Below are 25,928 nucleotides of genomic sequence, written 5' to 3' on the forward strand. Positions count from 1 at the left end.
ACCGCAGTTATTGCAATTTCAATATACTGAACTTGTCTTAAATGACACAATAATGGCCCTAACTAGGTTATGAAATGGTCAGTCAGGGCGTTTCTAGGGTCAGAAAACCATTTAAAACCTAGTTAGTGTTTTCTTTTGTGCATTAAAGCAACAATATTAGTCATATTTAAATAAAATAGTATTGAATGTCAAGCCAAAGTCCTGCCGCTTGTTTTAAGCTTACATTCGTTTAGATATGTATCATAGTTTTACCAGGGCATTGAAATGAATGGAAAAAAACCTTTTTTGGCTCTCCTGAATATTTTGTCCCATGGCTCTTACTATGTTTTAAAATGGCACAGCCGCCTTCTCAAACTGTATACCAACCTTTTGTAAAAGTTAGTGACTCTGGGGGTCATTCTGCACAACTTTTGTCTACGACTTTTGAAAATTCGACAAAAGTTGTCCATTATCACACCCTTTCAGGTGAATATATCACTTTTGAAACACACTGTATTATGGAACTTGTAAACACAACACAACTAATGATTACTGATTGACAATTTGAAACAAATCTACATAAATACGTGATCTAACACAAAGTATTGTCATTTACTAGCGTGATAATTAAACTATCAAATGTTCAATGTTAACGAGGAAATTCAAAGAGTTACTGCATACAGTCACCGCCTACAATGATAATTTATTAAATAATAAAGTAAACTACACTATAGTAAAATATATTCACAGCAAACTCCATGACTTTATTGGCAGTGTTGATAAATTGCTTACTGTTTTCATTAATATTAATAATTAAGATCATTATAAAGAGACCTACATGTTTATACTGTAGGATTAACCTATTTTATGACAGCCGACGCCTCAGAGAGCGAGGCCAAGACCGACGCTTGGGATCGTATCTGGCTCAAAGAATCTCTCTGGCTATACAGCGAGGCAATGCAGCCAGCATTATGGGAACCTTTGAGCCAGGTACGATAAGAGGAGGTCTTTTTGATTTGGTTAAGTAGTTTGTAATGTGCATGTTTATTTATTTGTTAATTAATAATTTGACATTGTTTTTCTATTTTATTTTAATTTTATGACATAATAACATAAGTACCTACTTACATATAATCCTTATATACTTATATAAATCTTTAAATGCCAGTTGCGATTTTATCATCTACTTTTCAGTCTTTTTATATGCAACACCCGAAAAAAACTCACTCGGCTGCTCTCATCCAATATTATTCGTATCGGTATAACCGAAACAATCATGGAGTCAAATTTTAGGTTTTGCCAGCACTAAATTATCAACCTTCGAAATAATTAACATCTAAAAAAATTATCAACCTTCGTTCCCAGACCGAGAAACTATATATTTTTATTCGTTCACAAGTTAAAATCTTCACCATGTCCTCGACTGTACCTTAATTAGTGAAGGCCCTTCGAACTGTTAACATGTTTTTTATTTTCCGGTTATGTAACTTCACTTTCCGCATTGCTGATACAAAAACCAATTCTTTGACTCCGCTAGGAATGCTGAGTTTGAGTGCTTCATATGCTTAAACATAGTTCATTCTTGTATTTAATTTAATGCGTTCCAGAGCGAAGACACTTCGTTTTTGTTTATAGTTAGGTACCTACAGTCATAAGTTTTTCTTAAGTTTAGAATAAGTTATTTAGATTGTGTTGTGTTGTGTATTGTAAAATAAAGTAACGTTATTTCATTTATATTATTTGGTCATAAAGTAAAACAGATAGAAAACAACGATGAATATGAATGTAAGAGTCAATCTGAACATTCGATCATCTAAGGGTTATCACAACTCTTATACAAAATTGACTGAAGGTTATGACATAGTTTAATAAGCCATACATTATTTGAATTAGGTTACTAGAAAGAGTTCTTAATTGAACTTTTCTGATAAATAATTGACAGAGGTTATCTTATAGAGTTTTATGTTATTTTGTGTAAACTTTAATTATTTTGCCTTCTTATTATTGTGATTATTCATCCATACATTGTCGGAATATTATCCTATGATCCTCAAGGAATATTTTAGTGCCTGTAGCGGTTTCTTTCATCCATGCACCATTCATTTCATCTTAAATCTGTCTGTTTGCACCTTTAGGTCTTGTGGTTATAGTTTGACATAATTATTCTTTGTAAACTTTACACTGTAAAAAGATTTTGTATTTTAGGGACTCACCACTGGGATCTTACCACTGGTAGCGAGTTGATACGAAAACACACCCATTTCACTATCAGTGGTGAATTAGGAAAATGTTCTTCCTATTTAAGGTACGTCCACCTTTTGGATTCGTACGGCTTTTAAAAAATATTGGGCCTAATTTTATTATTAACCCACGCTTAAAACGAATTACTTAAGTTCTCTATTTTCACAACATTTTCTTTATTGCAATACAAAGCTAAGTTTGCAACCAACCAGAATCTCGGCACAAGTTAACTCCATACATTATTTATCATTTCTCGTAAGGGCATTATTTTCCGTATTCTCGATGTTCACATCACCAGTCACTGGGCCTTCCCAATCACTGTCTGTTCCAAGTGCCTGTGAAGATTAATTGCAGTGAAATCAATCATCGCGTGCAATTTTCAAATCACAGGATTCTTCTCAAATGACTCATTTCCGTTTCCTACAACCTATTTTTATCTAAGTTCTAAGATATTTTTTTACAAACGATACTGGTTTTAAAGCAACTTTCGATCTTTCCTTACAAAATATTGGTGGCAGGGATCAGGACGCAATCGTCACCAAATCGTCGCATGTTCTGCCACAGCAGAACAGAAAATCGCATCAGAGATGCCATGTCAGTACGAGTGTTGTTATTCAGTGAGCCATCTAGGCGACAGTCTGTGGTCGGGCGAGGGCCACGTGCGGTGAGGCGACCTGCTTGGGTGACACTCGGTGTAGTGTGGAGTGCTAAGTTTCTCAGGTTACGTAAGACAATACGGACTTTCAATGCCGCGTCTAGCTTCTAAGATGCAGGTACTATGTTGCGGGCAGTGAATAGGTTGGACAATCGTGTTGTTAGATCTTGATTGATGTGTCGCTACTTATGGACATGGACGTAAATTGTGCTGTACTATAAACACTTGACATATTTTTGGGTCAAAACGCCGCGCCGGTACTTAAACTACCTAATCTAAATCTGATAATGAAGAGATAATTTTGATACTTATTTGAAGCCCTTTCATATTATCTGTGATATTATTATCTGTTTTAAAAAACTTTCTCAAAAGAAAGTGCTATCTTATTATGAATAATAAGAATGTACTTCATATTAAGTAGGTACTTTTGTTGTCAAAGGTACTATATGCTCTTAGTTTATGCTGGTTACTTAATGGCATTATGCGGCAATTAGGCAACTGTTTAACGTGACTAACAATTACAATTAAAACCAACCAGCAGACGATCGAATTACTACAGAAATGATCTTCAACTGTCATATTCATTAACACACAATGAATGACCACAAGGAAAACTGCTCCTTCAAGTCGGACAACGACTTATAGCGCGACTAAGGCAACACTTTCTTCTATTATGTCCAGCCAAACCATAGATGCTGGAATTTCCTTTCATTCAATGCAAAATTACATGAGTCACCGTGTTTCCATGTCATGCGCGTTCTCGATGACATTGTGCTGTCGCCAGCAATAAATGCCCACTGACCGCATTGTCCATGTTGCATTGGATTGCACTTAAGTAAGTGACATATGGCCATTTGCGCAGGAAGAGCTCGGCACGTGTGTGGCGGCGTGCAGCGGCGGCGGGACGCGACCTTGGCGCGGCGGAGGACCGCGGGAGTGAATCACGGCGACTCCGGCGAAAGTGGGAGAAATGTGTCGTGCCGCTCCCCTGCGCGTTCCGCCGCTCACTTTTACTTTCCAGTGTGGCGCAACCGACTGCGGCGCCGCGGCCGGCGCGCGCGCCACTTGCCCGGCGCCCACGGCCCGCAGCGCCGTCGCGCCGACGCATCGCCCCGCGCTCCCAGCACCGCCGTGCCCGCGTGTCCCCCGTGCCAGGATTACAGTGATACTCCCCACAGTGCAGTGACGAGCTCGGATTACTTGAAACTAAAGTGCACCTTTCGCCGCGCGAAAGCCGAAATCGGGTCACCGATAAGCGGCGTTGTGCAACAGCAGCGCGCGGAACTCTCGCGTGGCCTCGCGCTCTCCCGCGGGTCCGCAGGAAGCGTGTCGCAAGCGGGAAGTGGCGCAAGCAGCACCGGGAAGCCGCCGCCGCCGGCTCCCGAGCCCCGCCCCGCGCCCCGCACACCCCCGCCCGGGGCGCCTTCAGGAGCGCCGCTACACCTGAGCCTTTCTTCCCTATACAATTTCCCTTAGGTAAGAATCCTTGCTATCAATGTTTTTAGTCATATCTACATTTTATTTTATTACTGTGTAAAACAAATGAAAGTGAAACTTGGCAGTATCTGTCATCGGAGAAAGTACTTTCTCCGGATTACGTAAAACGCAATGCAGATAAGCGTTTCCGTGAAGCATGAAATGAAACGACTACGGCCTATCATCAATCTCATGTGCATTTGACAATATCCCAGCTAGGCTTAGCAATCGACGTCGCAGTGAAGGGGACTCAGCACTAGCACACACAAAGCGTGGCGTCACCCGCGACTGAACTTCGACTCGGGTGTCGGAAACACAGTTGTAAAGAAGTGAAATATCCAAGGACAATACCTATATAACTTTCAAGTGATTTCGCGCGCGACCGGCAATAAAAACGCCTGCGCAACCTCGGTCTCACTTTCTACGTCTGCCTCCAGCCCAATGAAACGTCGGCTATAACGTGCTGCGCTTGCTTACAAAACTTGTAATGTCTGTTTTAGATTGAATAATTCGATTGGTTATTTACTCGCCAAATCTTTTTGGGTAAATAAAGTACACCATAAAAATCTGCAAAGTAAAACAAGCTGAACGTGAATAGGTATCTTCACCTTGATATCTCCGTGACCACAGCTCAGCGGTCATTGAGTTGGTACAGCACGTTTCAACTACAAACTGTCATCATTATGTTGTGGCACAACTGAAAGGAGCTAGATCCAAGGCTAGCTGGATAACGAATTTTCGTTTAATATTAATAACAGGCAACCATGGTCGATCGTGACGGATCCAACATGCGGATACATTAAAGAGCCGAGCCGAGCCGTTGACTTTCACGAAATAATAAACAAGATGAAACTGGACGTACCAAGAGATGACGGTGATATAATATGCGCACTCAAAACCGGCTTTAATTATGATTTTGGTATTTAACCTCCTGTAATGAACGATGTTGAAGATTGCACTCGCGATGTGAAAGTAAACCAATTTTTATGATAACATTACACTCCGAGATGTAAAACACTGTTTCAATTAAATAATAATGTGATGTTATCCAATTTTATTGACAAAACTTTTACCGGAAACCACCGGAAACTCTCCAATCGTTGGTTATTTATGGATATTTTAAAATTTGTGACAATGCAGTTCCTCTGACACAATGTGTGTAGGTACAGTGCTTACATGTTTAACTTTCACTTAGTGAAATGTTGTAGGGAAAGCTGGACCCAAATTGTTGTTAAGTACTAAGTACTTCCCTAAACGCTATGGTTTCTAATTATTTGATACATTCATTGAAATAGATACAAAAGGTCTTAAAATGTCGTTGCTTAGAAATGTAGATTATTTTGCTTTTTCCTAAACATCTGGACATGTTTTTCGTAGTTTAGGAGATAAATAACTGATATATAATACCTACATGATTTTCCACTAGAAAACTTTTTTAAGGTAAGTGAGTAAAAAAACGACTATGTATTTATCTATAATGTATAAATTCTAGTTCGGGTAGCATTCTAATTTAGTAGTTATATTTTCTTACATATTTCATAAGTGAATCCGTCATTAAAACATGCACCGCAATCATTAATGTGGTGAAAGTGTTAAAGGTCACTTACAAATTTATTGCTTTGCATCGGAATTTAATGAAACCTAATTATCTTTTAATAATTACTTAGTAAATTTAATTGGGTCTCTAATTTGTGTCTAATTTTGTGACCTTTGCCCAGTTAGATGATCAAGTATTAAATTGACTCATCTTTTTTTATCACTCCATCCACCCAGTATAAATTTTGTGACCTAAGTATAAGGTTTAGGTTTAGGTCACAAAACTCATATTGGGTGGTCGAAATAATTATTTTACCTTTGTCATTTTAGATAGTATCATGGTAGAAATCTAGGACCTACATATCAACAATCATGAATACGTTATACTATCAAAATTTAAAGGGAAATACGAATACAGAGACTTAAAACTTGAATTGGTTGTTCCCATAACAAATATTAAAGCAGCCGAAAATAAAACAAATAGAGATGAGACACACAGACAAACGATGTGAGCGTCTCACCGCAACAAACAAGGTTTGTGTGAATTTTCTGATAATTAATTTAAAAACAAAACAAGCACCAATTAACAATAAAATTCCCATCAGACTAGTGCGATCTGAGGCATTTTATGTAATGCTGAAATTGGTGAGCAAAAGAAGTTATTCAATGTTGCGTTAGTTAGACAATGAGACCACGGAAACGAAAGGCGAAAGCGATTACGAAACTCAGCGGAACTAGCAGCCTTAATACCGTAACTGGAGTACGGCTATGTTTTCTTTAAAAATGGTATCATAGGCAAATTTTATAATTGAAAATACATAGGCGATTTCATCATCTATTTTAACTCAAAATAAAGTAAAGTTCTAAAATCTAAACTTTTCAGAAAGTTCCCATTCATCTCAAATTTGTAGTTTGTACACTACATTTATACATTTTCCAGAGAAATGTGGTTGAGTTGTGTATAAACTGTAAACGTTATAAATTGACCTATTTAGCCGGTTTGTGTTAAACTACTTCTCAAATTGCGCCACAATCTCCATTACTGAGTGGCCACCCACACTAAGTACGTGTCAAATTGCTAACTCCATTATCAACTTTCGTTGTTTCATCATCATCAGTGACATTTGTTATTGTGTTTACTTACGAATCGCAAACATTTGGTAAAATAATATTCCTGTTATCATCGTTAAATCCCTTGAAGATCTCCGCTTCTGTTTTCTTTATTAAGAGAAGGAATGTCGATAAATTGAGTAATTGCGAAATTGAAAACGATTATGTTATTTCTGGATTCAAGTGTGTAACAGGCGTAGGCACCATCGCCGGTACTTAGTACACATTGCATCGTGCCGGTTGATTCGTATCCAAGGTCTTTCCTAGTGGAAGAGAACGGTGTTTCCTGCGACCGCCTATCTCTGCTCACCACCACGCGCGCACGTTTACTCACACACGAACACGTGTCGTTGCGATTCTTTGTGTTTAGTGTTTTCCACTACTGTTTCGAGGCATCTTCTTTTTGTTGGATCCAGAGGCGTTTGTTGCCGGTGCGGATGACGTGCCGCAGGATCGAAGCGGTTCATTATATAGGCGACGGGCGAAGCGCGCGCAACACAGTCAGTGTGTCAGTGGCACTCAGCGGAGCCCGCGCGAGAGGCGCCCCACAAGGACTGCGCTCGACGCCACACGAACCTTTTTTTCTGTGCGTGCGATGTTTTCACTTTCGTCATTTTGACCAGCAGTTTGATCTGTAGTCGCTCGCGCACGGACGTGCCGTGGACCGGACGCTGTGAATTCTGTGATCGCTGGTGCTTTACATTGTTTTTCCTGTATATTTTGTGAGAAAATGGCTGTGATATAGTGCTAATATGTTCGATAGCAACGTACTCTTGAATTTTTACAATGAGATTGCTACTAGAAGTCTACAGTTGGCAAGGTAAATTTGTTTATTATTTATGTTATGTTTTTTTCTTCTCTTTAATACAAAATTTTGTAAGCTGGAGAATTGTGAGATTTAAAATATTCTTGTTATGTTATTTGGTGGCTCGATGTGTATGTTATTATCACTGACATAAATATTCATGAGAGCTTGTATACAAGTGGTTGTATGAGGTAGGTAGGTGCGTCGCAGTCGCTGTGTAGATGTGCACAGTGGTCTAGGATGGTCGGCTCAACCTTGGCTCTAATGAACGCTCTGTGCCGCCTCATCCGCCTCTCGCCTTCGCTTCTGCCTCTGGGAGAGGTTAATAGGTTCACATTAGATGCTGCCTTGCGAAATCGAATTATCTCAGCGTGTGCATGCACACTTTTACATGCATGAATTCGCGCGCAATTATTTACTGATATCTGTATAAGAATAGTTAGTAACGGATTAGATAGGTATTGGGTAGCAATATAAGAGTAAATTCCTTAATGTTTCAGTTTCCTATGAATGAAACTTATACTAAATATTACTTAACTTGCAAAAATAGAATAGAATTGATTTTATAATTAAGTACTTACTGTTTTTTCAAGGCTACATTAGTACTTTGAATAATTCTAAACGATTCGACCAGATACTAAAATAAAATTTGACTCATTATAGGTAAATACGCAGTAGCTAGCTGCTATACCTAGTAACTGATAATTCCGCATTAAGTTTACTACCTTTATTCCTATTTTCTTAATGAAAAATAACTATTGTGTGTACCAAAATTTACTCCACCTAAAATTTTATTAAATATCATTGTCAAAAGGGGCATTATAATATTTTATCTTATCCTTAGGGTTATGAACGTGACATAGTAATGATGAAAAACCATTACCCATAATAATCAAATCAAACACACACACAATCCTGATATGTATCGGGTTGGTATAAGTATTCACCACCTGTCTTATACATTCGGAGTACTATACAGTATGTATTATACATTCGGAGTAATTAGATTTATAATATAATTAATTACAGGTGGGTACTTAAGTACCTACTACCCACCCTTGAAAATATCTAACTTCTTTAAATTTACCATCACAAGGTTAAACATTTAAAGGTATTCAATAGCTTACTTAGGTACTTACCCCCTTATTCATAGAGAAGTTACAAAACGTTTTAACTAATAAACTGTTTTGTCCCTCTCTGTCAAAGAACAAATTGTTCTTTGTTGGAGAGGGACAAAACAGTTTATTAGTTAAAACGTTTTGTAACTTCTCTATGAATAAGGGGGTTAGTGTGGAAGTATGAATTAGAAATTATTACAATAAGTATTATAGTCCAAGATTAAAATTTGAATATATAATTTAATATCACCGATCACCGCAAACACAAAATTTAATCCTAAAAAACATAATTTATATTTTTACTAACTGTAAGTACCTAGTAGTATTATCAGCATTTGTACAAGTTACCAATCTCAGATTATATTAGACTTGTTAACCAAAATGTCCTTGTCTGATTAGAAATTTCTAATAAGATAGTGGTCTCTTACATTTAAAGCATTTGATAAGATCGATTTGATTACTTTTTATCACTGAACCATATTTACTTATTTACCGTCAAGTCTTTTTTATACTATCACTCGTAAACCTTATCCTTAGGCATTCAAATTGAAAATTATAGTAATCAAAAAATACTTTTCTATTATCAAGTACCTAGGTGTTTTAGAATTGTTAGGTACCTATTAGTTATTGATGACGAACTTCTATAACTCTTTTCTTTTCGCGTACATTCATTTTATTTTATTAAACTCTGTAGTAAACATCGTCTATTTTGAACTTCCTCGTTGGTTGTGCCACTTTGTTTATCGGCTGTGAGTTTACTCGTCAACACGTGTGCTGACATAATTTGGTTATTTTTCCCTTCAAAGTTTGCATGAACTACATAATTGGCTATTTGTACTATATTATCAAAAGGGCACTGTTCTAGCCTAATCTATCTATACGTTTCGTTGCCACACACAAATTGCTTTGTTTGCTTCGTAATTGTTACTATTATTTTATTCTAATTAAATTATCCTGTGAATCATTACCTCCATCCGTTTCCTGGTAATTTAAACTTAGCTACACTGAATTTATGGAGTCTAGTAATAATTATGTACTTTAAACATAGAAGGAAAATCTGCATCCATGTACTTTTCAAGTTTTCATTCCGCTGTTCAACCTGTGCAAATGTTGAATAAGTTGTTGATGCACTGTATCTTACTTTAGTTACTACTTTAGTGTCGTTAATGTGTTTTATTGAAGAACTTTAATGCATTTTATAATAGTTGTTTTAATGCACGTAATACATTTTGTTTTTAATGATTTTACATCAACTTTATTACTAAATACGTTAATGAATAAAATTAATGTAAACTAAAACAATCGTAGTAATGTCGCAACTAGCAAGTGACATTGAACCAATTAAAAAAATACAAAAAGTGTTATCAGCGGGTATCAGAGGGCTTGCCGATACTCCGTGTCGAACTGTGTTTTACTATTGAGCAACCGGCAGCAGAGTACCAAGCATCTGGACAGAACGCAGTGGAGTCCCAGTGACATCCTTACTCCGTCTTCATTGCTATTAAATTGCATTTTAATGTCCTCCTTTCCCATTTGGCCACCTATTAACACACTAAACAAATTGTTATCAATATCACCATTAGCAGCTACAATAACAGTAGCATAAAAATCTTTAAACTAACTAACTTTGTTTGAAGGAAAATCTTCAAATTCAGAAAGCGAAAGTTTTACAACAACCAGGCAATCAATACAAGTAAAAAGATGGACAAGAGGCGGTGTATCATCACTTCAAAGCGGCTTTTGTTATCTGTAAACAAACAATGGAGCGGCTGCTGTCTAAATTGCTCCCAGCCCTTTCTTGTTCCCGTTCACGGCACAAATTACCGAAGGACGTTCAAACTGGGTCACTTCGGAAATAGTTTATTGTTATCGGCTAGTCTGCGCGCACGCAACGCTCACGCACACACACACGGCACTAACTCACACACACATGCGCGGTCCTCCTTCCATTTAGGGCTAGCTCCACATCCTCCTCTCCTCTCTTCAGTATCCTTGTAACTAATTCCTCGACAAGGTCTTACGCAACATTCATCACATCTTCAAATCACTTCCTATGTCATAAAACTCGTTTCTATAGTTACTCGAAATACTACTTTCTTAAGGTCGACCAGTAAATATGAGAAATCAAATTCATTGGCTTAAATTCTATGTTTTCATAATTTTCAATGTCCTCAGTATTTAAAAAGGTCAATTAGTTTGACAGGTTAGTTTTATTACGCAGTTACCCTTATAGTAGATATTATTAATTACTTTCCTATCCTATATTTTTAACGAAATAAAACCTTGTATGTTTAAATAAGTATATCATTAAATGTCTGAAACGCCTTTACCGAATTTATATTAAGAAAGCTTATAAACCGTGTTTTCAGTTACACTTAAGCTACAACACGCATGACATGAAAATCACTTATTCTTTGAAATAAGTTTAATTTAATCCTTACTATAATATTTATAATATTATAAATGCGAAAGTAACTGTGTCTGTCTGCCTGTTACTCTTTCACGCCAAAACTACTGATCGAATTTTAATGAAATTTGGTAAACATATGGTCTAGACCCTAAGAAAGAACATAGGCTACTTTTTATCCCGGAATTCCCACGGGAAAACTTTTTAAGGCGAAGCGAAGCTCGCGGGAACAGTTAGTAGGCTCTATGAAAAGTAATATTAAGTTACAATAAACGATAAAGTCATTAAATAAAACAGTGTTTAGTAACGGCTTTAAATAAAGCCTTAACTTTTGTCTCGGTACACGTTTGTGTTCAATACCTACTTCACGACTTCAATTAGACACAATTTTATAACAACCCTAAAGACCTTGACCATGTCTATAAATTAATTATTTCCAATAAACTGAACAAAGTCAGTAATAAAACTTCCCATCTACGCATAAATTCTGATTGTTTACAAGTTTATAGTCAAATCGATCATTGTTGCATCGTAAAATAAGTTAAAAGCAGCAAGGCTTTGAAACAATAACTATGTCCGAAGTACAAACACACTCTGTGTTGATCGTTTGTGACATAAGGCCATAAAAGCGAATAATAGACTATAGCGCTTAGATATATCAGTTTTGTATAGCACACAGCCTTACAAATCTGCGCTCACATCCGGAGTATAGCGACACACATGCTGTGGATGTAGAAGGTACCTCACACACACTGCAACAAAATTTCTCACAATCCCCACTCTGTATTAGCATTCTACTCGCGCGCATAGACACAGCTATAGCAGCCACGGCAGCACAACAAACACATTTCAAATACGTTTGGCCCGAAACTGAACTAATCGAATATGAGAATAAGTACAACTTTGATATTATTAGAAGAATAGTAACATTAACTGAGGTCAGTTTCTAAAACAGTATCGGAAATAAATTTTGTATTAAATACAATAAAATATTGCTTAGGAGCCCTGAGAATTAGCACATATTTGGTTCCAATCGAACATAGTAATTTTTAATTGTAATTAAACTAGATAATTGTATGCTAAATATATATTTGGAACTGTAAGTAAGTTTATAAAGTTGGGCAAGTTTTTCTCATACATTAAAAGAAATACTTATCGCTTTCAATATCCCAAGTGTTTTTATTTCTAATACGTGACCACATAACGCCTTGGAACAATACACAAGGAACCAAAGATTAAAGCAGATGACGGATTTATGTTATGATTTTGATTATGGTATGACTCAACAAACCAATACGGTTTCTAGGAGGTATGTGTCATGCTTCTTTCAATTTGTGAGTAAGTGAAATTGCCTATAAATCAAGAATTCAACAATTTTGAAATGTAAAAATGAATGTCATTCCTTAAAAAAAATATTTTTCCTTTATTATACAATGCCGTCGTAATATTAATATTACCCATACTGTTAATGAAAAAATCATTATTAAGTGATTAACAAACGGATTTTCATATAATGTTCGTACCCCTCTTAAGTTATTTTCCGTCATACCTATTTACAAATATAATAAGTACCTATAGGAAGATAAAATAATAAGAATTTTCCCACGTCCCGATTTTAGCACCGAAAGTGGAATTATAATTAACTCAATGGATGAGACCGAAGTGAAAGACTATAACAATGAGTCAGACGGTAACATAATACTTACAGCGTTGTGAAAGATAAAAGATTCTTATCATTCAAAATTGCGACAACTCTCCCATTTGCGCAACACGCCGCGAAACTTATCTGCTCATGAGATGGAAAACAAAAGACACTAAAATCCTAAATTGTGAGTTTACTTGTAATGATCCATGACATTATTTTATTTACGATAATACCACTTAATTGGAAATTTCCCTGTAGATTCACTGTACAGTATGCAATGAAAATAAAGATTTTTTAAAATGTACCCTTTACTTGATTTTGAATCGCACGATACAAAAAATACTTTTTAAAAATCAAGCAATTAAATATTAGAATTTTGATCCATTAACACGCGTTATCGCAATTATTACCGCTCTCTTAAAGCACATTTGGCTTCTGTGCTGATATTTGACTTGCTTGATAAAACGTGGAATTAGGACAGAGATTGCTAAACGAATACTACTCGAAGTTGTAAAATATATATATACAGTACGTTACTACTGATATATATTAAATAATAAACATATGTGTAGTTTCGATTGATGTTTCTAACAACACATTTAACATTGTAGGGTTCTTAATTCATGCCTGTTTGTTACAATCATGGTATCTTCCATTGTCCATCAATGTATTTTATGCCTCGAGATGCAATGCTTTCTAAAATATTAAAGCATATTTGTTTTTAGCTTAGTTGTAATATATAATATTACTCATGCAACTGCTTGTAGTAAATTTTGGGTGAAAGCCGATACCTACTGCTGAAGACGTTGCAACACTATCCGAAACTAGCAAAATGTAGAGCGAGATGTCTTAACGAATTACCGCAAAAATGATGTAACAGAGGTAGTGATGGACGTAAAAGCAAGGAAATCAAAACTGAGTCGGTACAACGGACCACGTAACTGCTTACGTAAAACCTTTCGTATACTTTCTCTGTCAGCAAAATTTAGCGCTGACAGTTATGCAACGCTTCGAAATGGCACTCAGTGAAATTTCATCATTTGGCCAAGAGGCAGAGATACGGCGAGAGCAGATACATCTTGCGGCTGCAGTTTTCATGTGTAATATACAAATAAACAATGTTTTAAAAGTATTGTCCATCTGAAAGCAATCCATAAATGGAATAAACAAGTGTGTAAACGACACAATAAAAGTTATACACAGCCTGGCTACACACAAAGTACTTGATAAGTATACGAATAATTATGCAAAATCAAGTATCAACAATCACTTTATTGAAACAGAAATAGAACCGGTTTCATCTATTACGCTTTTAATAATAAATGTAACCTGTAGCAGTGGAAATCTGTAGGAAATATTCAATTGCTAATCATTATGTTCCTGCTATTATTGAAACAATCTCTAATTGTAGGCAGGCAACAGAAACTGTTCTCTAACATTGAGTATTGAATAATTTATGGTAATGCATTATGCAAATAATTCTAAAAGAAATTTTGAAGTTACACACATTATTATCTACACCAAACAAGGCATATTGTACTACCGGACTAACGCGACGACATCGATAGTGTGGCCAAGAGAGATTTCGATTTCCACCGGAGCTTTTAGTTGACTTTCTAAAACTGCTTAAGTGACCTTGAGATAAAATGCTATTACAAAACCGCGGTACCAATAGTTGCTACCATTCCCCCCTCTCTAGTGTGCAATGAATGTACCCACAGATCTACGCACGCTTCGACCCACCCCACTACCAGCACACGCGCGAACACACATCCACACAAATCTACGTGCACCCACACACGCTCACCAACGCACACAGTCACAAACACTTGACTGTGTGCAACCAGTATTCATGTAGAAAGGCCTGGTGAAAAATCTTGTCCGGTGTAAACAGCTTCCAGCTGTAAAAGTGAACACTTTTCCACTTCATCTATTGGTAATTATGAAGTAGTGAGGAAGAGCTGATGCTGCTTTAAAGTAATAAATTGCAACAAGAATCTTACAAACATCATTATAATGAATACAGTGAATCATGAATATTATGACCATAAAAGGAGTAAATGGTTGCTAAACATTTCCTGACAAGATTTTAGTATGGCTAAACAGAACTTTTAAATAGAAATCAAATAAATATTCAGTATTAATCTCTATGTAAGCTTCACACATTATAAATATGTAGATTACATTATGCATTTTGCTTATTTATTGATTGAGTTAAATTTGAATTCTTGGTCAGTTTTGAAATCATTGCCTTCCAAATATGTGAAATCCTTGAACGTGGGAACTAAGTAGGTCATGATCATACAATGCCAATACGTTGGTCCCGTAGTTTAATAGTTATGTATTAGCATAGCGCGGTGGCGATGGAGAGGCGGCTAGTTGCTCAACATCTGTTGACTTTCATCCCGAAGGTCAAGAGCCATCCTATTTCAACATGAACCTTGAGGAGGCTGGTTTACCTCGAACCGCTTATGAAGAATCATTAAACATAGACGGAAGCCAGTCAAAATTATCAAGAAATCTATAATTGAGAGATTTTCTATATTCGGCCACGACTCACCAGACAAAAGAGACCGAAATAGAATTTATTTGAATAACTTCTACCTTCCTATTGTCTTTAATTGATATTTTAATTGTAAAGACAGTATAAGTATGTGCTGAAAATAGAAATACTTTTGTAAAAGTATTGTGTCTACAAGAGGCCTTCATGGTTATTCAAATTTAAATATTGGCTAAAAATATTTCAATACTGCTTTATTTTTAGAACTCTTTAAACTAAATTCAAAAGATGAAAGATATGTTTAAATAATTTTGCATAAAGTCGACCAAAAATTTTCAGGTTAATTATAACAAAATAGGAAAAGGATATTTTTAAATCATGAACACTTGTACATACTTACATTAATTTAAATATACATAACTTGTCCTTACAAATTTCTGCTAGTAACACTGAACAATAAGATAAATGAATAATATTCACATCTGAAACACTTGCTTTATTTTATTTGGTAGAGCCAAGGTCAGCTAATTTCGTAGCGTGAGAATCATAAGTTGACTTAAAACTTAATTCATCGTAATTTACTACTAATAACATCGGGGATATTCAAATGACTGCCGACAATCAAATTTGACCTTTCATTCGACACGTCGCTGTATAAAATGTCATGTAACTGCAACTGTGATCGCAAAATGTCGAACACGAACTCCATTTGTTTCCAAGCGTTGCGAAAATTTTAGAAATACGCCCCCAGCCCTACATTCCCTTGGATTTGACTTCATTGAAGACTGATACAAAATGAGAATTTCTTTACAAAACTAATTGAAATTTGCATACGTCTAAAGTAGATGATAATATTTCATTGTGAGCAAGTTTGGCACAAGGAATCAATCGTCAATCAAAAACAAGGTGAGAGTTTGTAACTCTGTAGCTATTTTAGCATCATCGAAGGTAAAACTCATTTGCGCTTTCAGTCGAAGACTCTCCCAGCCAAGGTCCGATGCAGTTTATAAATAAATAATCCAATTAATTAAGTATTTCCAAAAATCTCGCTGAATGGAACTATTCTGATATTCTTAAACTGTCTAATCAGGGCAAGAAAATACCATAGTAACTTACCTAAAAAGCTTCATTAAATTTTCAAAAAATTACATGTTACGTCTAAAAGTGCTTTTAGTGATGGTGCTATGTAGGCCAGTGTAATGTGTGTGGTGATACTTAATCATAACAAGTAGGTATCTACTGTTATTTTTACTTAAGCTACGCAAAAGAAATTATCATCGATAAACACTTCGGTTCCCAGACACATAGTAAACAAGATTAGGTACAAAAAAAAATACAAAACAATCCGGAAATATACGTATTCATACAGTTGCCTGTAGAGATAAGGATTTGGTCGTCCTCGGCCATAGACAGATGAATTGGCGTTGATTCTCATGAATGAAACCGATTGTTGTGTACTGTTGGCATTAGATTATTGTAGTATGTTCAGTTCATAGCTCAATGTGTGCATACAGCTCAACATTTCGTCTGAAGGTCAGTCTGTTCGCACAAAGCAGGGCGGTATCGCCGCACGCCTGGCTATTTCCTGTTTTACAACTATCGACTTACATCACTATCGCTTTCTGTCATGTCATGTGAAGTCATGTCATACTTTGGCGCAACTGTTAGAAGTTTAAAGGGGTCTATTTGGTTGCTACGCCTCATTGTATTTTTGTGTGAAGGTGTCTTGTATTGTATGCAACCATGTAGCCAGCATTATTATCACAAATTACCTACGTTTTAGCTTTTCGTATGTGTCACTTTGTATTTGTTTATTAACAAAAAGGTGCCTAACATTTCTTATCTATAATTCTTGTTTTAATTTCGATCTTAAAGTATGATAATATTTTTGGATAAAAAACAAGACAAGAAAATCAATCGAACACCAATTTAGATCCTGTCTAGCTTTTACGGGTAACACAAGGCAAGCAAATGCCCTAATTTCAACCGCAAAGCTAATCAAGGGAAATGTTACCTAGACTATCAATAAATTAAAAATAATGATTTATCGCACATTGATGAAAGAAACAAACAGGCCGTAAATATGTAGTACCTATGCAATAACGACCACGAGTACGCGTAGCGTTTAAGGACGCATCTAAAATAGGATCATGTGTTAGACAGAATGCAATATGAAGCAGATTCTATGCATATGATAGTAGTTGGCACATGCTTCAAGAATGCGCCTGTCACTACCACTTACAAGAAGACATTCCATTATTTATAGTTGCACTTAACCTTCTTTCTACTACTGTAACAGGGCGATTTATTATTAGGATTGAGAATGCTGTGATATAACTTCTCTAACCTCTCTGTAATCAATGAAACAAATAAAATATATTTTCTACTTTGATTTGTAAGTTAATTTGTTACCTACTACCTTTTTAGCAAACATGAGAGTTACCCTGTGGATTTCTTTAGTACCATTCCTATATTTAGTTATAAAACATTTAAGAAATCAATGACAATAAGAAATAAATGTTTAGTCTATGAATTCATCATAATATCTTAAATTGTTGGGTCTAATGCTTTATTAGGGAAAGCTATACTTTTTTCCCAATGTTACGCTCCAGTAGTCTTCTGCAACGCTTGTTCAATTTCTAACTTACAACACAGTCGTCGTTTCGTCGTTGTTTCGCAAATATTAACTATATTTCATATTATTTGGTAGTCCATTTTATATTTTGCTTAGGCTTTACTTTTACAACATTAGTGCTTTTATTGAATATCTAAATCAAACACCTTTATACACTCCTTATATTTCTTTCATTAATTGTTTAATAGGCATGATATTGGAATCGGATCGTAATGCCATCCATTCTAGGCCAATAGCTATAGGTCTAATTAATTAGTTTTAATTAACTGGGCTATGTTTTAATGTCACTACCTTGATCGTATACCTACCTTCATAACGCTTGTCTTACTTTGATTAAACACCTTTCTTATTTTATATGCACAAATTAATCGATGCCATTTCTTTACAAATCTCTCTATTAGGTACTGTTATTACTTTATGTATTTACGTTTACGATATTAAACACTACATATTTTAATAGTCGTACTGTGATTGTGTTTACCTTCACTATACTAAATTGGTTCGCGCAAACTCTGATTCTTAAGAGATTGTAAGTTTCCCTGTATCAGTTTATTGAAAAGTTAGCGAAAGTCACTCATATAATTATGGTCAACCGGGTAACTTTACAGAAGGTCGTGGGAGATTGTGAGGAGGCAAAACACTCAGTAAGATTGGGCTTTAGGGCTAAGTGAAAGGTATATCTGTACTTGAAATATTATACAGTAAACCCTACTTTTAAACAATTCATAAGTTTTGTTCCGATTTTTAGAATCTTTGATGTTGAGTCGTTTACTTTTATAAGTTTATACAAGTGGCGCCATCTTTACTTATATAGCAGAACTTTGCCCCTTTCCGTTTCATGCAGCTCAGTAAGTTTTATAGATCATCATCAGATGGCGCTATAGTCAATATTACTTAGGTTATTTTAACTACTCAAAATACATTATAAATTCATTATTATTTTAAATTCACTATTACCTACTTACATCTAACAATGAAAAGCGAAACCCACATAAATACAACAACAATAAACAATAATCTTTACTAACGATGAGAAAATGGGCCCAAATGTTGGAAGGTAATTTAAATTTTGTTTTATCCAAAGTCCATCTGAAGATTTAATTTGAGCAAGTTGGCTCCACGATACGTTAACATTGCAATTTTATGCAGAACATGTAATGCAGAGGCGTCTCGTATGGGTTCACACGGACAATAGCGACGAGCCTGTGCTCCGCTCCAATGCTCGCACAACCCTGAAAACCCCAGACAATTCACCTTTACTCAGACTAAATTGTTTGCACTGCTTTTCATTTTACTTTTAAAAAGATTTATCTATGTACCTACTGACTTACGTGTACTGCACAGCAGTCATTTTTGTCAGCTCATATAATCATAAAGTATTTTTTGAATGTCCTCAATAGCTATGATACTAAAATCTATTTGCAAATAAATACAAAAAATATTTATAAATTAGGTAGGTTCATAAAATAATTATTCAAGTATCAAAATTATGATATATGTAACATAATATTATTAATGTAAATTTTGTTTCTTGTGGTTGTAAAGTATTCTCACAGTATTCAAGGTAATTTACAAAATGTTGCGTAAATTTTTCGCACGAGAAAAATGGTTTCTACAACAAAAAATATTTCAAAATCGTGCATGACAAGATTGTGATCATCAAAGTGCTCCATTAGCAAACTGATTCACGAACGACAAACACTTTTATGTCGAACATTGCTCTCTTTTTAATCCTGCAATTAAATGTGACTTTTAGCGAAACAGTAACAATAGTGCAACTGTTCAACAACAATACATCTCATTGTAACTGCTGAGTGTTGCTAAATGGCAACACAATTCTGAAGAAGCGCCTGTTGATGGTCTTTTAAACGATCTTGCGCTTCTATCGCAATTCTTATAGCAAGTGGCTTGATCGTGCCAAGGTCTGTTGTTGCGACAGGCTTTCTAGCACTTGCGATTACTACCATTTAAATTTCGGCCGAATTTGAGTGTCCAGCTTTAGATCAGCAACTGAGATGTATTATGTACATATAATTCACAGAACTAGACTAATTGACGATCTTATTGATGAAACAGTCTGTTGGATATAACCTTGTTTCATTTTAATGAAAATTTAATTTCAACTCAATGAACCGGCAACGATATGACGTGTCTTATTCTAGTGCGATTTCACTTCTACAGTCAGAAAAGATAGAAGTGATTATACCTATTTCACACACACACTCACGCCTTGTACTGTATACTCGCCATGTATACTCCCTTGCGAGGTAGGCAGAGGTGCATTGCTGAAGAGTTAATATTTAGCTATTTATATTTTTATACGCAACTAAATAATGTTTCACGATTAGTGACATCAACTTTTTACAAGGCTGGTCATCAGCATCCCACACTAGCTTCCATAAACTAACCAGTCCCATGCTCACACTATAACCCTGACCCAAACGACACGGTTAACCCTGAATTTTTCCACCTACTTATGTTTCGTCCAATGTTTGACCAAGCTATGCCCTGACCCAAACACCACTGTTAACCCTCAATTTTTCCACCCATTTATATTTCGTCCAATGTTTGACCAAGCTCTCCTATTGGTTCCAGTGTTGGAATGATGGGCGAGGGCCTGCTGACACTCACGTATGGCAAGCACCACGCGTGCATACTGAACGAGGTGGGGTCGGCGTGGCGCGGCTCCCGCTACTCGGACCTGGTGCTGGTGTGCGACGACGCGGTCCCGCTCGCCGCGCACCGCATCGTCATGGCCGCCGCTAGTCCCCTCATCAGGTAAGGATTCTATATCTATCTATCTATATCTATGTATAGCTGTCGTACCACTAGTCCACTACCAATGCAACCATGGCAGCGCCTGTCAACCATCTATCAGATTCATAGAATTTACGTCAGATTAGACCAGAGAGTGACGCGTTAATTTTGATTACGAATTGGAAGCATAGTACTGGGTTTGTCCTCAGATAATTGTGTGGTGTAGGTATCATCTTTCATTACTTCTAATAGTTTTCTTTGTCTTGTATGTAATAAGACTAAACCAATTTTAATGTTGGGTGAATCTTAAGCCCTGAATCCTCTTAAGCGATGAGCACTACTTTCGTCTATCTACAAGGCGTTGTAAAAGTGATATAGATCACCCCTGTGCTCAGACCGCCATTGTAAACAACTTTTGTTCTACGTCTTTTGAAATTTTCTAATATTTACTGAGTCACTGAACTTTATGCAGATATTAATAATATTTGCAGAATTCTATTCTTTATTAACGATGATTCTTTTTCCAGGAAAATTCTCGATGACACTCCAACCATTGAGAACCCCGTCACCATCCATATGTCAGGCATCAACAGCACACTCATGCGCCACTTGCTCGTCTTCTTATACAGCGGTCAAGCTTATATCGAGGTCTGTATCTTTCTTAAACCAACTTTACATGATTTCTTTAGTTTTATATTAACCATTTCTAATACCAAAATTTTATTGTTTCCAGTCGGGTGAAATAGATGACATGCAAGAGCTATTCGAACTGTTAGAAATCAAATCAGATGTTTGGAAATCCACTAAGGAAAGACGGCAAGCTGAAGAAAGGAATCGATCATGTGAAAGACTAAAGGCAAAAAACTTGAAAACGGATATCAACAGCAATGAAAGCAGTAAACATGAGGCACCATCCGGATCATCACATTCAGAGAGTGACCGAGTCACGCCCGGAGCAGGATACAGTAAGGACACACATGTAGCTGATGAATCAATGAGTATAAAAAAGGAAAGCATGTCTAATAGTAGTAATGATGAACGGGAAGAGGAAGAACACGATTCGGAAAACAAAGAATGTCGAAGAGTAGCTGGAAGAAGAAGAAGCTCTTTAAATCCAGTGAACCTCTCGGTGACTCGCAACTCGGAAAACGCTGGCAGTGAACACGAGGACTCACAAGATGTGGATGTTGAAACAGTGGCAGCAAAGGTGATTATTTTATACTAATAATAAATTGATATTATTTACGAACCTAGCCTATTCTAAGGTAAAAGTTTTCAGTTAATAAGGCATTAATTATTTTATAATTAATTTTTATTTGTTTATTTTACAGAACATTGGGCGAAGACGGTCTACTTCATCAAGCCAAGACGATCCACCACCTGAAACTGTATACAGGAGACAACTACTCGGTGACCGACTCGGGAGAGTAATTGAAAGAGCTAAAAGAAAATCACATTATTTGGAACCACCAGAATTGGACCTGCGAACATCAGTAAAATTAGAAGATTACCCGCATCTTAAACCACCAGACCAAGATCTAATGTCTCTCGTTCAAACATCACCCGAAAACTATGTTGTCACGCCACACCGGAAGAGAAGACCAGGTTTCCACAATTCACCTTCACAAAATCCGCCATTCGTGTCATTTCCTCCTAGTTACTTGGAGGAGATGGCGCAGCTGCGGTACGCGCAGGGACCTGGAGCGGTGGCGGGAATAGCGGCGCGCGGGCTTGGAGTCTTGCACCCGCTGAGCGCGTCTGCTCCTCCCTACCTGCCGGAGAGAAGTGCGACCCCGCCGGCGTCGGCGCACGAGGACTCGCTCAAGTACCGGCCGCCCAGCGCGGGGTCGTGGGGCCCGTGGCTCTGCCAGCCGCAGATGGGCGCCGACGAGCCGCCGCCCGCCGAGCACGAGCAGGGCTCCAGCAAGCAGGCGCCCGTGCGGGAGTACCGCTGCGAGTACTGCGGCAAGCAGTTCGGCATGTCGTGGAATCTCAAGACGCATCTCCGAGTGCACACCGGCGAGAAACCCTTCGCTTGTCGACTCTGTGTGGCCATGTTCAAGCAGAAGGCGCATCTGTTGAAACACCTGTGTTCGGTCCATCGCAATGTGATATCGTCTAGTGAGAACGACGGGCGGACCAACACTCCCGGCCGGTTCAACTGCTGCTTCTGCCAGCTGACCTTCGAGGCGCTGCCGGAGCTGATCCGGCATCTCTCGGGGCCGCACAATAGTTTGCTGCTGAGCAAAAATCTTCATGAATGACGACCGCCCCCTCGACGCGGCCGGTCTCGTAATCTTGAACTTTGATTTCTTTCTCTCGATCTGAGAGTTTAATTGTGATATGGTTTTAAGAAGGTTCTAGTTTTAAGAATGTAGTTTAAGGTATGTGTGATATCGCAGAGCGATACTCGTTTTAAGCCATTCGCTGCAGGAATGATAACTCTAATTGACTAATTTAAAAATCTGTGTTTTGTCGAAGGGTCCAATCATTATAATTTGTTTAAAAATTATAATCCGGGACCAATATTACCTTCCAAGATAGTATTTATTTGAAAGATGTATTTCATTAGGGTAAATATTATTTAAAAGCCACCGACACTTTTATTCCTTAAGCATAGCCAATAAATACGTAAGTCGATGAAAAGTTGCGAAGTGTTTCGGCACAACAAGATCACAGCGTCACTTTAACTACCTCCTAATTTAAATCAGTATCTCGAAGAACGTACGCGGTGGTGGCGTTGGGGTTCTAGTCAGAAGTGGAACATTCTGTCAGTCCAATACTCCAAATATCGCAAAGTCGTAATCAAGTAGAATTAGTAAAAAAATGCAAATAATTACAATACTCTTAAATTAACTAAAGTGCAAGCAGGCACTCTGTAATTGCTTCAATTGTAATAAAATTGTACTCACTCAATATTGGGTAGGCATAACATTAAGATACATTTTACGCAAAAATATTGTTCCGATATTTAATCTGACTAAGTACATTTCGCAGCTTTTTGGTGACCGTTTAACAATCTCAAGATTAGACTATATATTGAAATAAATGTAATAATCAGATAAAGTGTGTTCGTTACAATTTTTGTTTTACAATCACAATCCTTACATTGAATTCGCGCCGAGTTTATTGCTGTGTGAATGAGCACCAAAGATTTGTAAAGAATTGACTAGATTTGGTGTAATACAATTAAGAAAAATTAAGGGACCTGAAACGATATACATTATGTGTTTAATAAGGTAGTTGGTAGTACCGATTTGAAAAATCTCACGTAATTTATACTAACTTTCTTTAATCACTTCAAGGATTCCAATTTATGAGCTTATGTTTCGAACTGAAATTATCTCGCAATTGTTATAACTCTTCCACTCTGGTGTTACCGGACACTAATTTCAAGGAATAGAAATATTTTACTTTTAGTACTATTTTAACTTTTTTTTCTAATTTCGAAGATGTTTTGATATTGTTTTTGTCGAACACAACTGAGGCCAGTTAATTTAAGTTATTCTTACTTTGTACATTGTACAGATTTAGCTGGATTTGTAATTTTACTTGCTATCGGCATCGCTCTGCCAAACACTTTTGTTGAATATGTCCGCAATACTCATTTTTTACAATCAGTGTACGATAGAGCCTTGACGTACTTTCAAGTAAACCTTCATTTATTTCACATCTTTAATAGTTATGTACCTAGATTTATACGTTTCATCTCAGCACAAAATCCCTTACTTCGGGAAACTTATGAATGCAATATTTGACACTACGTTTATTATTTATTAATAATAACTCCCATTACATATTAAACTAAAGTTACCAACATGTTGTTCAAACCTTAGAATAAATTTTGACAAATCGCTTTAATGATTTCGAACGTTACCGTTATACCTGATTTTAATTATTTTTTTGTTTTTTATTAACGTCGAAGTTTTCGCCGACTTTCATTTAAATTGGGGAACAATTTATCTTTAAGAATTGTGATTTCGAAGTATCGTTAGATTAATCTATGTGATAATTGACGATATTTATGAAGATATGGGTCAACACAACAAATTCAACGCAGTCTTCCATTGCATCTTTCCATTAGTAGATAAATTGAAACACAATAACGTCGAATATTCATGTATGAAATGACTGAATCATTTCAATACAATACGTATACGTTTACTTTGGAAATTCTTTTGAATTCGAACAAACAGTTTTATACTTCGTCATTATCTACTACAAATGTGATATTTAGATAGGTACATAAGGTACGTTTTTTAAGGCATGGATTTGCCTGACATGGTGACCTGTTGCTAAAATCTTAAAACCAGTTTTTCTCTGGTACCTATAAACACAACTTAAAAAACGTCATTCTACAAAGTTGCATGACTCGTTAATATAAGATAAAATGTAAATATTTTTAGTTTATAAGTTTTTTTTTATGCCTAACTTAATTTTTGTTGAACTTCGATGATTATTCTTTTCTGTTAATTGTAAATGAAACGTATTTTTGTAAGTTTTCACATAGTGTACAATTTTGTAGATATTGTTTAGAACATTAACATTCTGTAAAAATGTGTTCTTACTGTAGTAAATTAAATATAACGAGAATATTTTAGTTACACACACCTTTTTTGTTTTATTAAGTGCCTACGAGTTTTTTTTTACCTGAACAAAGCCTAAAATCACCTGTTATGGTATGGTGTACCTACCTACAGAGTCCACGTTTTGACATAGACAGACCGATCTTCAAAACCAACATTATCTATTTAGGGTAAGACTTTATCAGTGAGGTAACACTAACTTAGTAGGAGGAATCTGAGTAGGTAGGTGGGAAAGATGGAATCACTTTAAGACCTTATAGTTAGGCCTTATAGGGCCATATAATCCAGGTAAGTAAGTAAGTAGCTAAATATGTAACAGAGAGTAAGTTTCCGATAAATATGTATACAATGTGTTGTTTTTCGAACCCGACAATCTTTAAGGGTAGATTCTACGAGTAATTTCATCAGAATTTTACTTGAATAACTTTGAAAATAGCCTTTGATGGTATTTTTATGTATTTTTTTAAAAGTATTTGAG

At 36.4% G+C, this 25,928-nt stretch overlaps 1 protein-coding gene across 2 annotated transcripts; it reads left to right on the forward strand.

Annotated features, from left to right (window-relative positions):
• Nucleotides 1-3,953: 3,953 nt before the first annotated feature.
• LOC105385474 (transcription factor Ken) lies at nt 3,954-25,470 on the forward strand. Of its 2 annotated transcripts, none has more exons than XM_038112743.2 (5): nt 3,954-4,351; nt 20,703-20,885; nt 21,392-21,512; nt 21,598-22,071; nt 22,196-25,470. In XM_038112743.2, exons 2-5 carry the CDS (start codon nt 20,710-20,712, stop codon nt 23,126-23,128), a joined length of 1,704 nt encoding a protein of 567 aa, XP_037968671.1. In that variant the 5' UTR covers nt 3,954-4,351; nt 20,703-20,709; the 3' UTR covers nt 23,129-25,470. The 2 variants fall into 2 exon arrangements, with proteins under 2 accessions (XP_037968671.1, XP_011554161.2); XM_011555859.3 differs by lacking the exon at nt 3,954-4,351 and adding an exon at nt 7,459-7,817.
• Nucleotides 25,471-25,928: the final 458 nt, after the last annotated feature.

This window comes from Plutella xylostella, chromosome 5, assembly GCF_932276165.1.
Source record: "Plutella xylostella chromosome 5, ilPluXylo3.1, whole genome shotgun sequence".
Classification (NCBI taxonomy): domain Eukaryota; kingdom Metazoa; phylum Arthropoda; class Insecta; order Lepidoptera; family Plutellidae; genus Plutella; species Plutella xylostella.

Excerpts from the sequence above, each read along its gene's own strand:
- LOC105385474 (XM_011555859.3), top strand. The coding sequence starts at position 7,750 with ATGTTCGATAGCAACGTACTCTTGAATTTTTACAATGAGATTGCTACT. Across the intron at positions 7,818-20,702 it reads AGAAGTCTACAGTTGGCAAG|TGTTGGAATGATGGGCGAGG; the intron begins GTAAATTTGTTT and ends TATTGGTTCCAG. Across the intron at positions 22,072-22,195 it reads TTGAAACAGTGGCAGCAAAG|AACATTGGGCGAAGACGGTC; the intron begins GTGATTATTTTA and ends TTTATTTTACAG.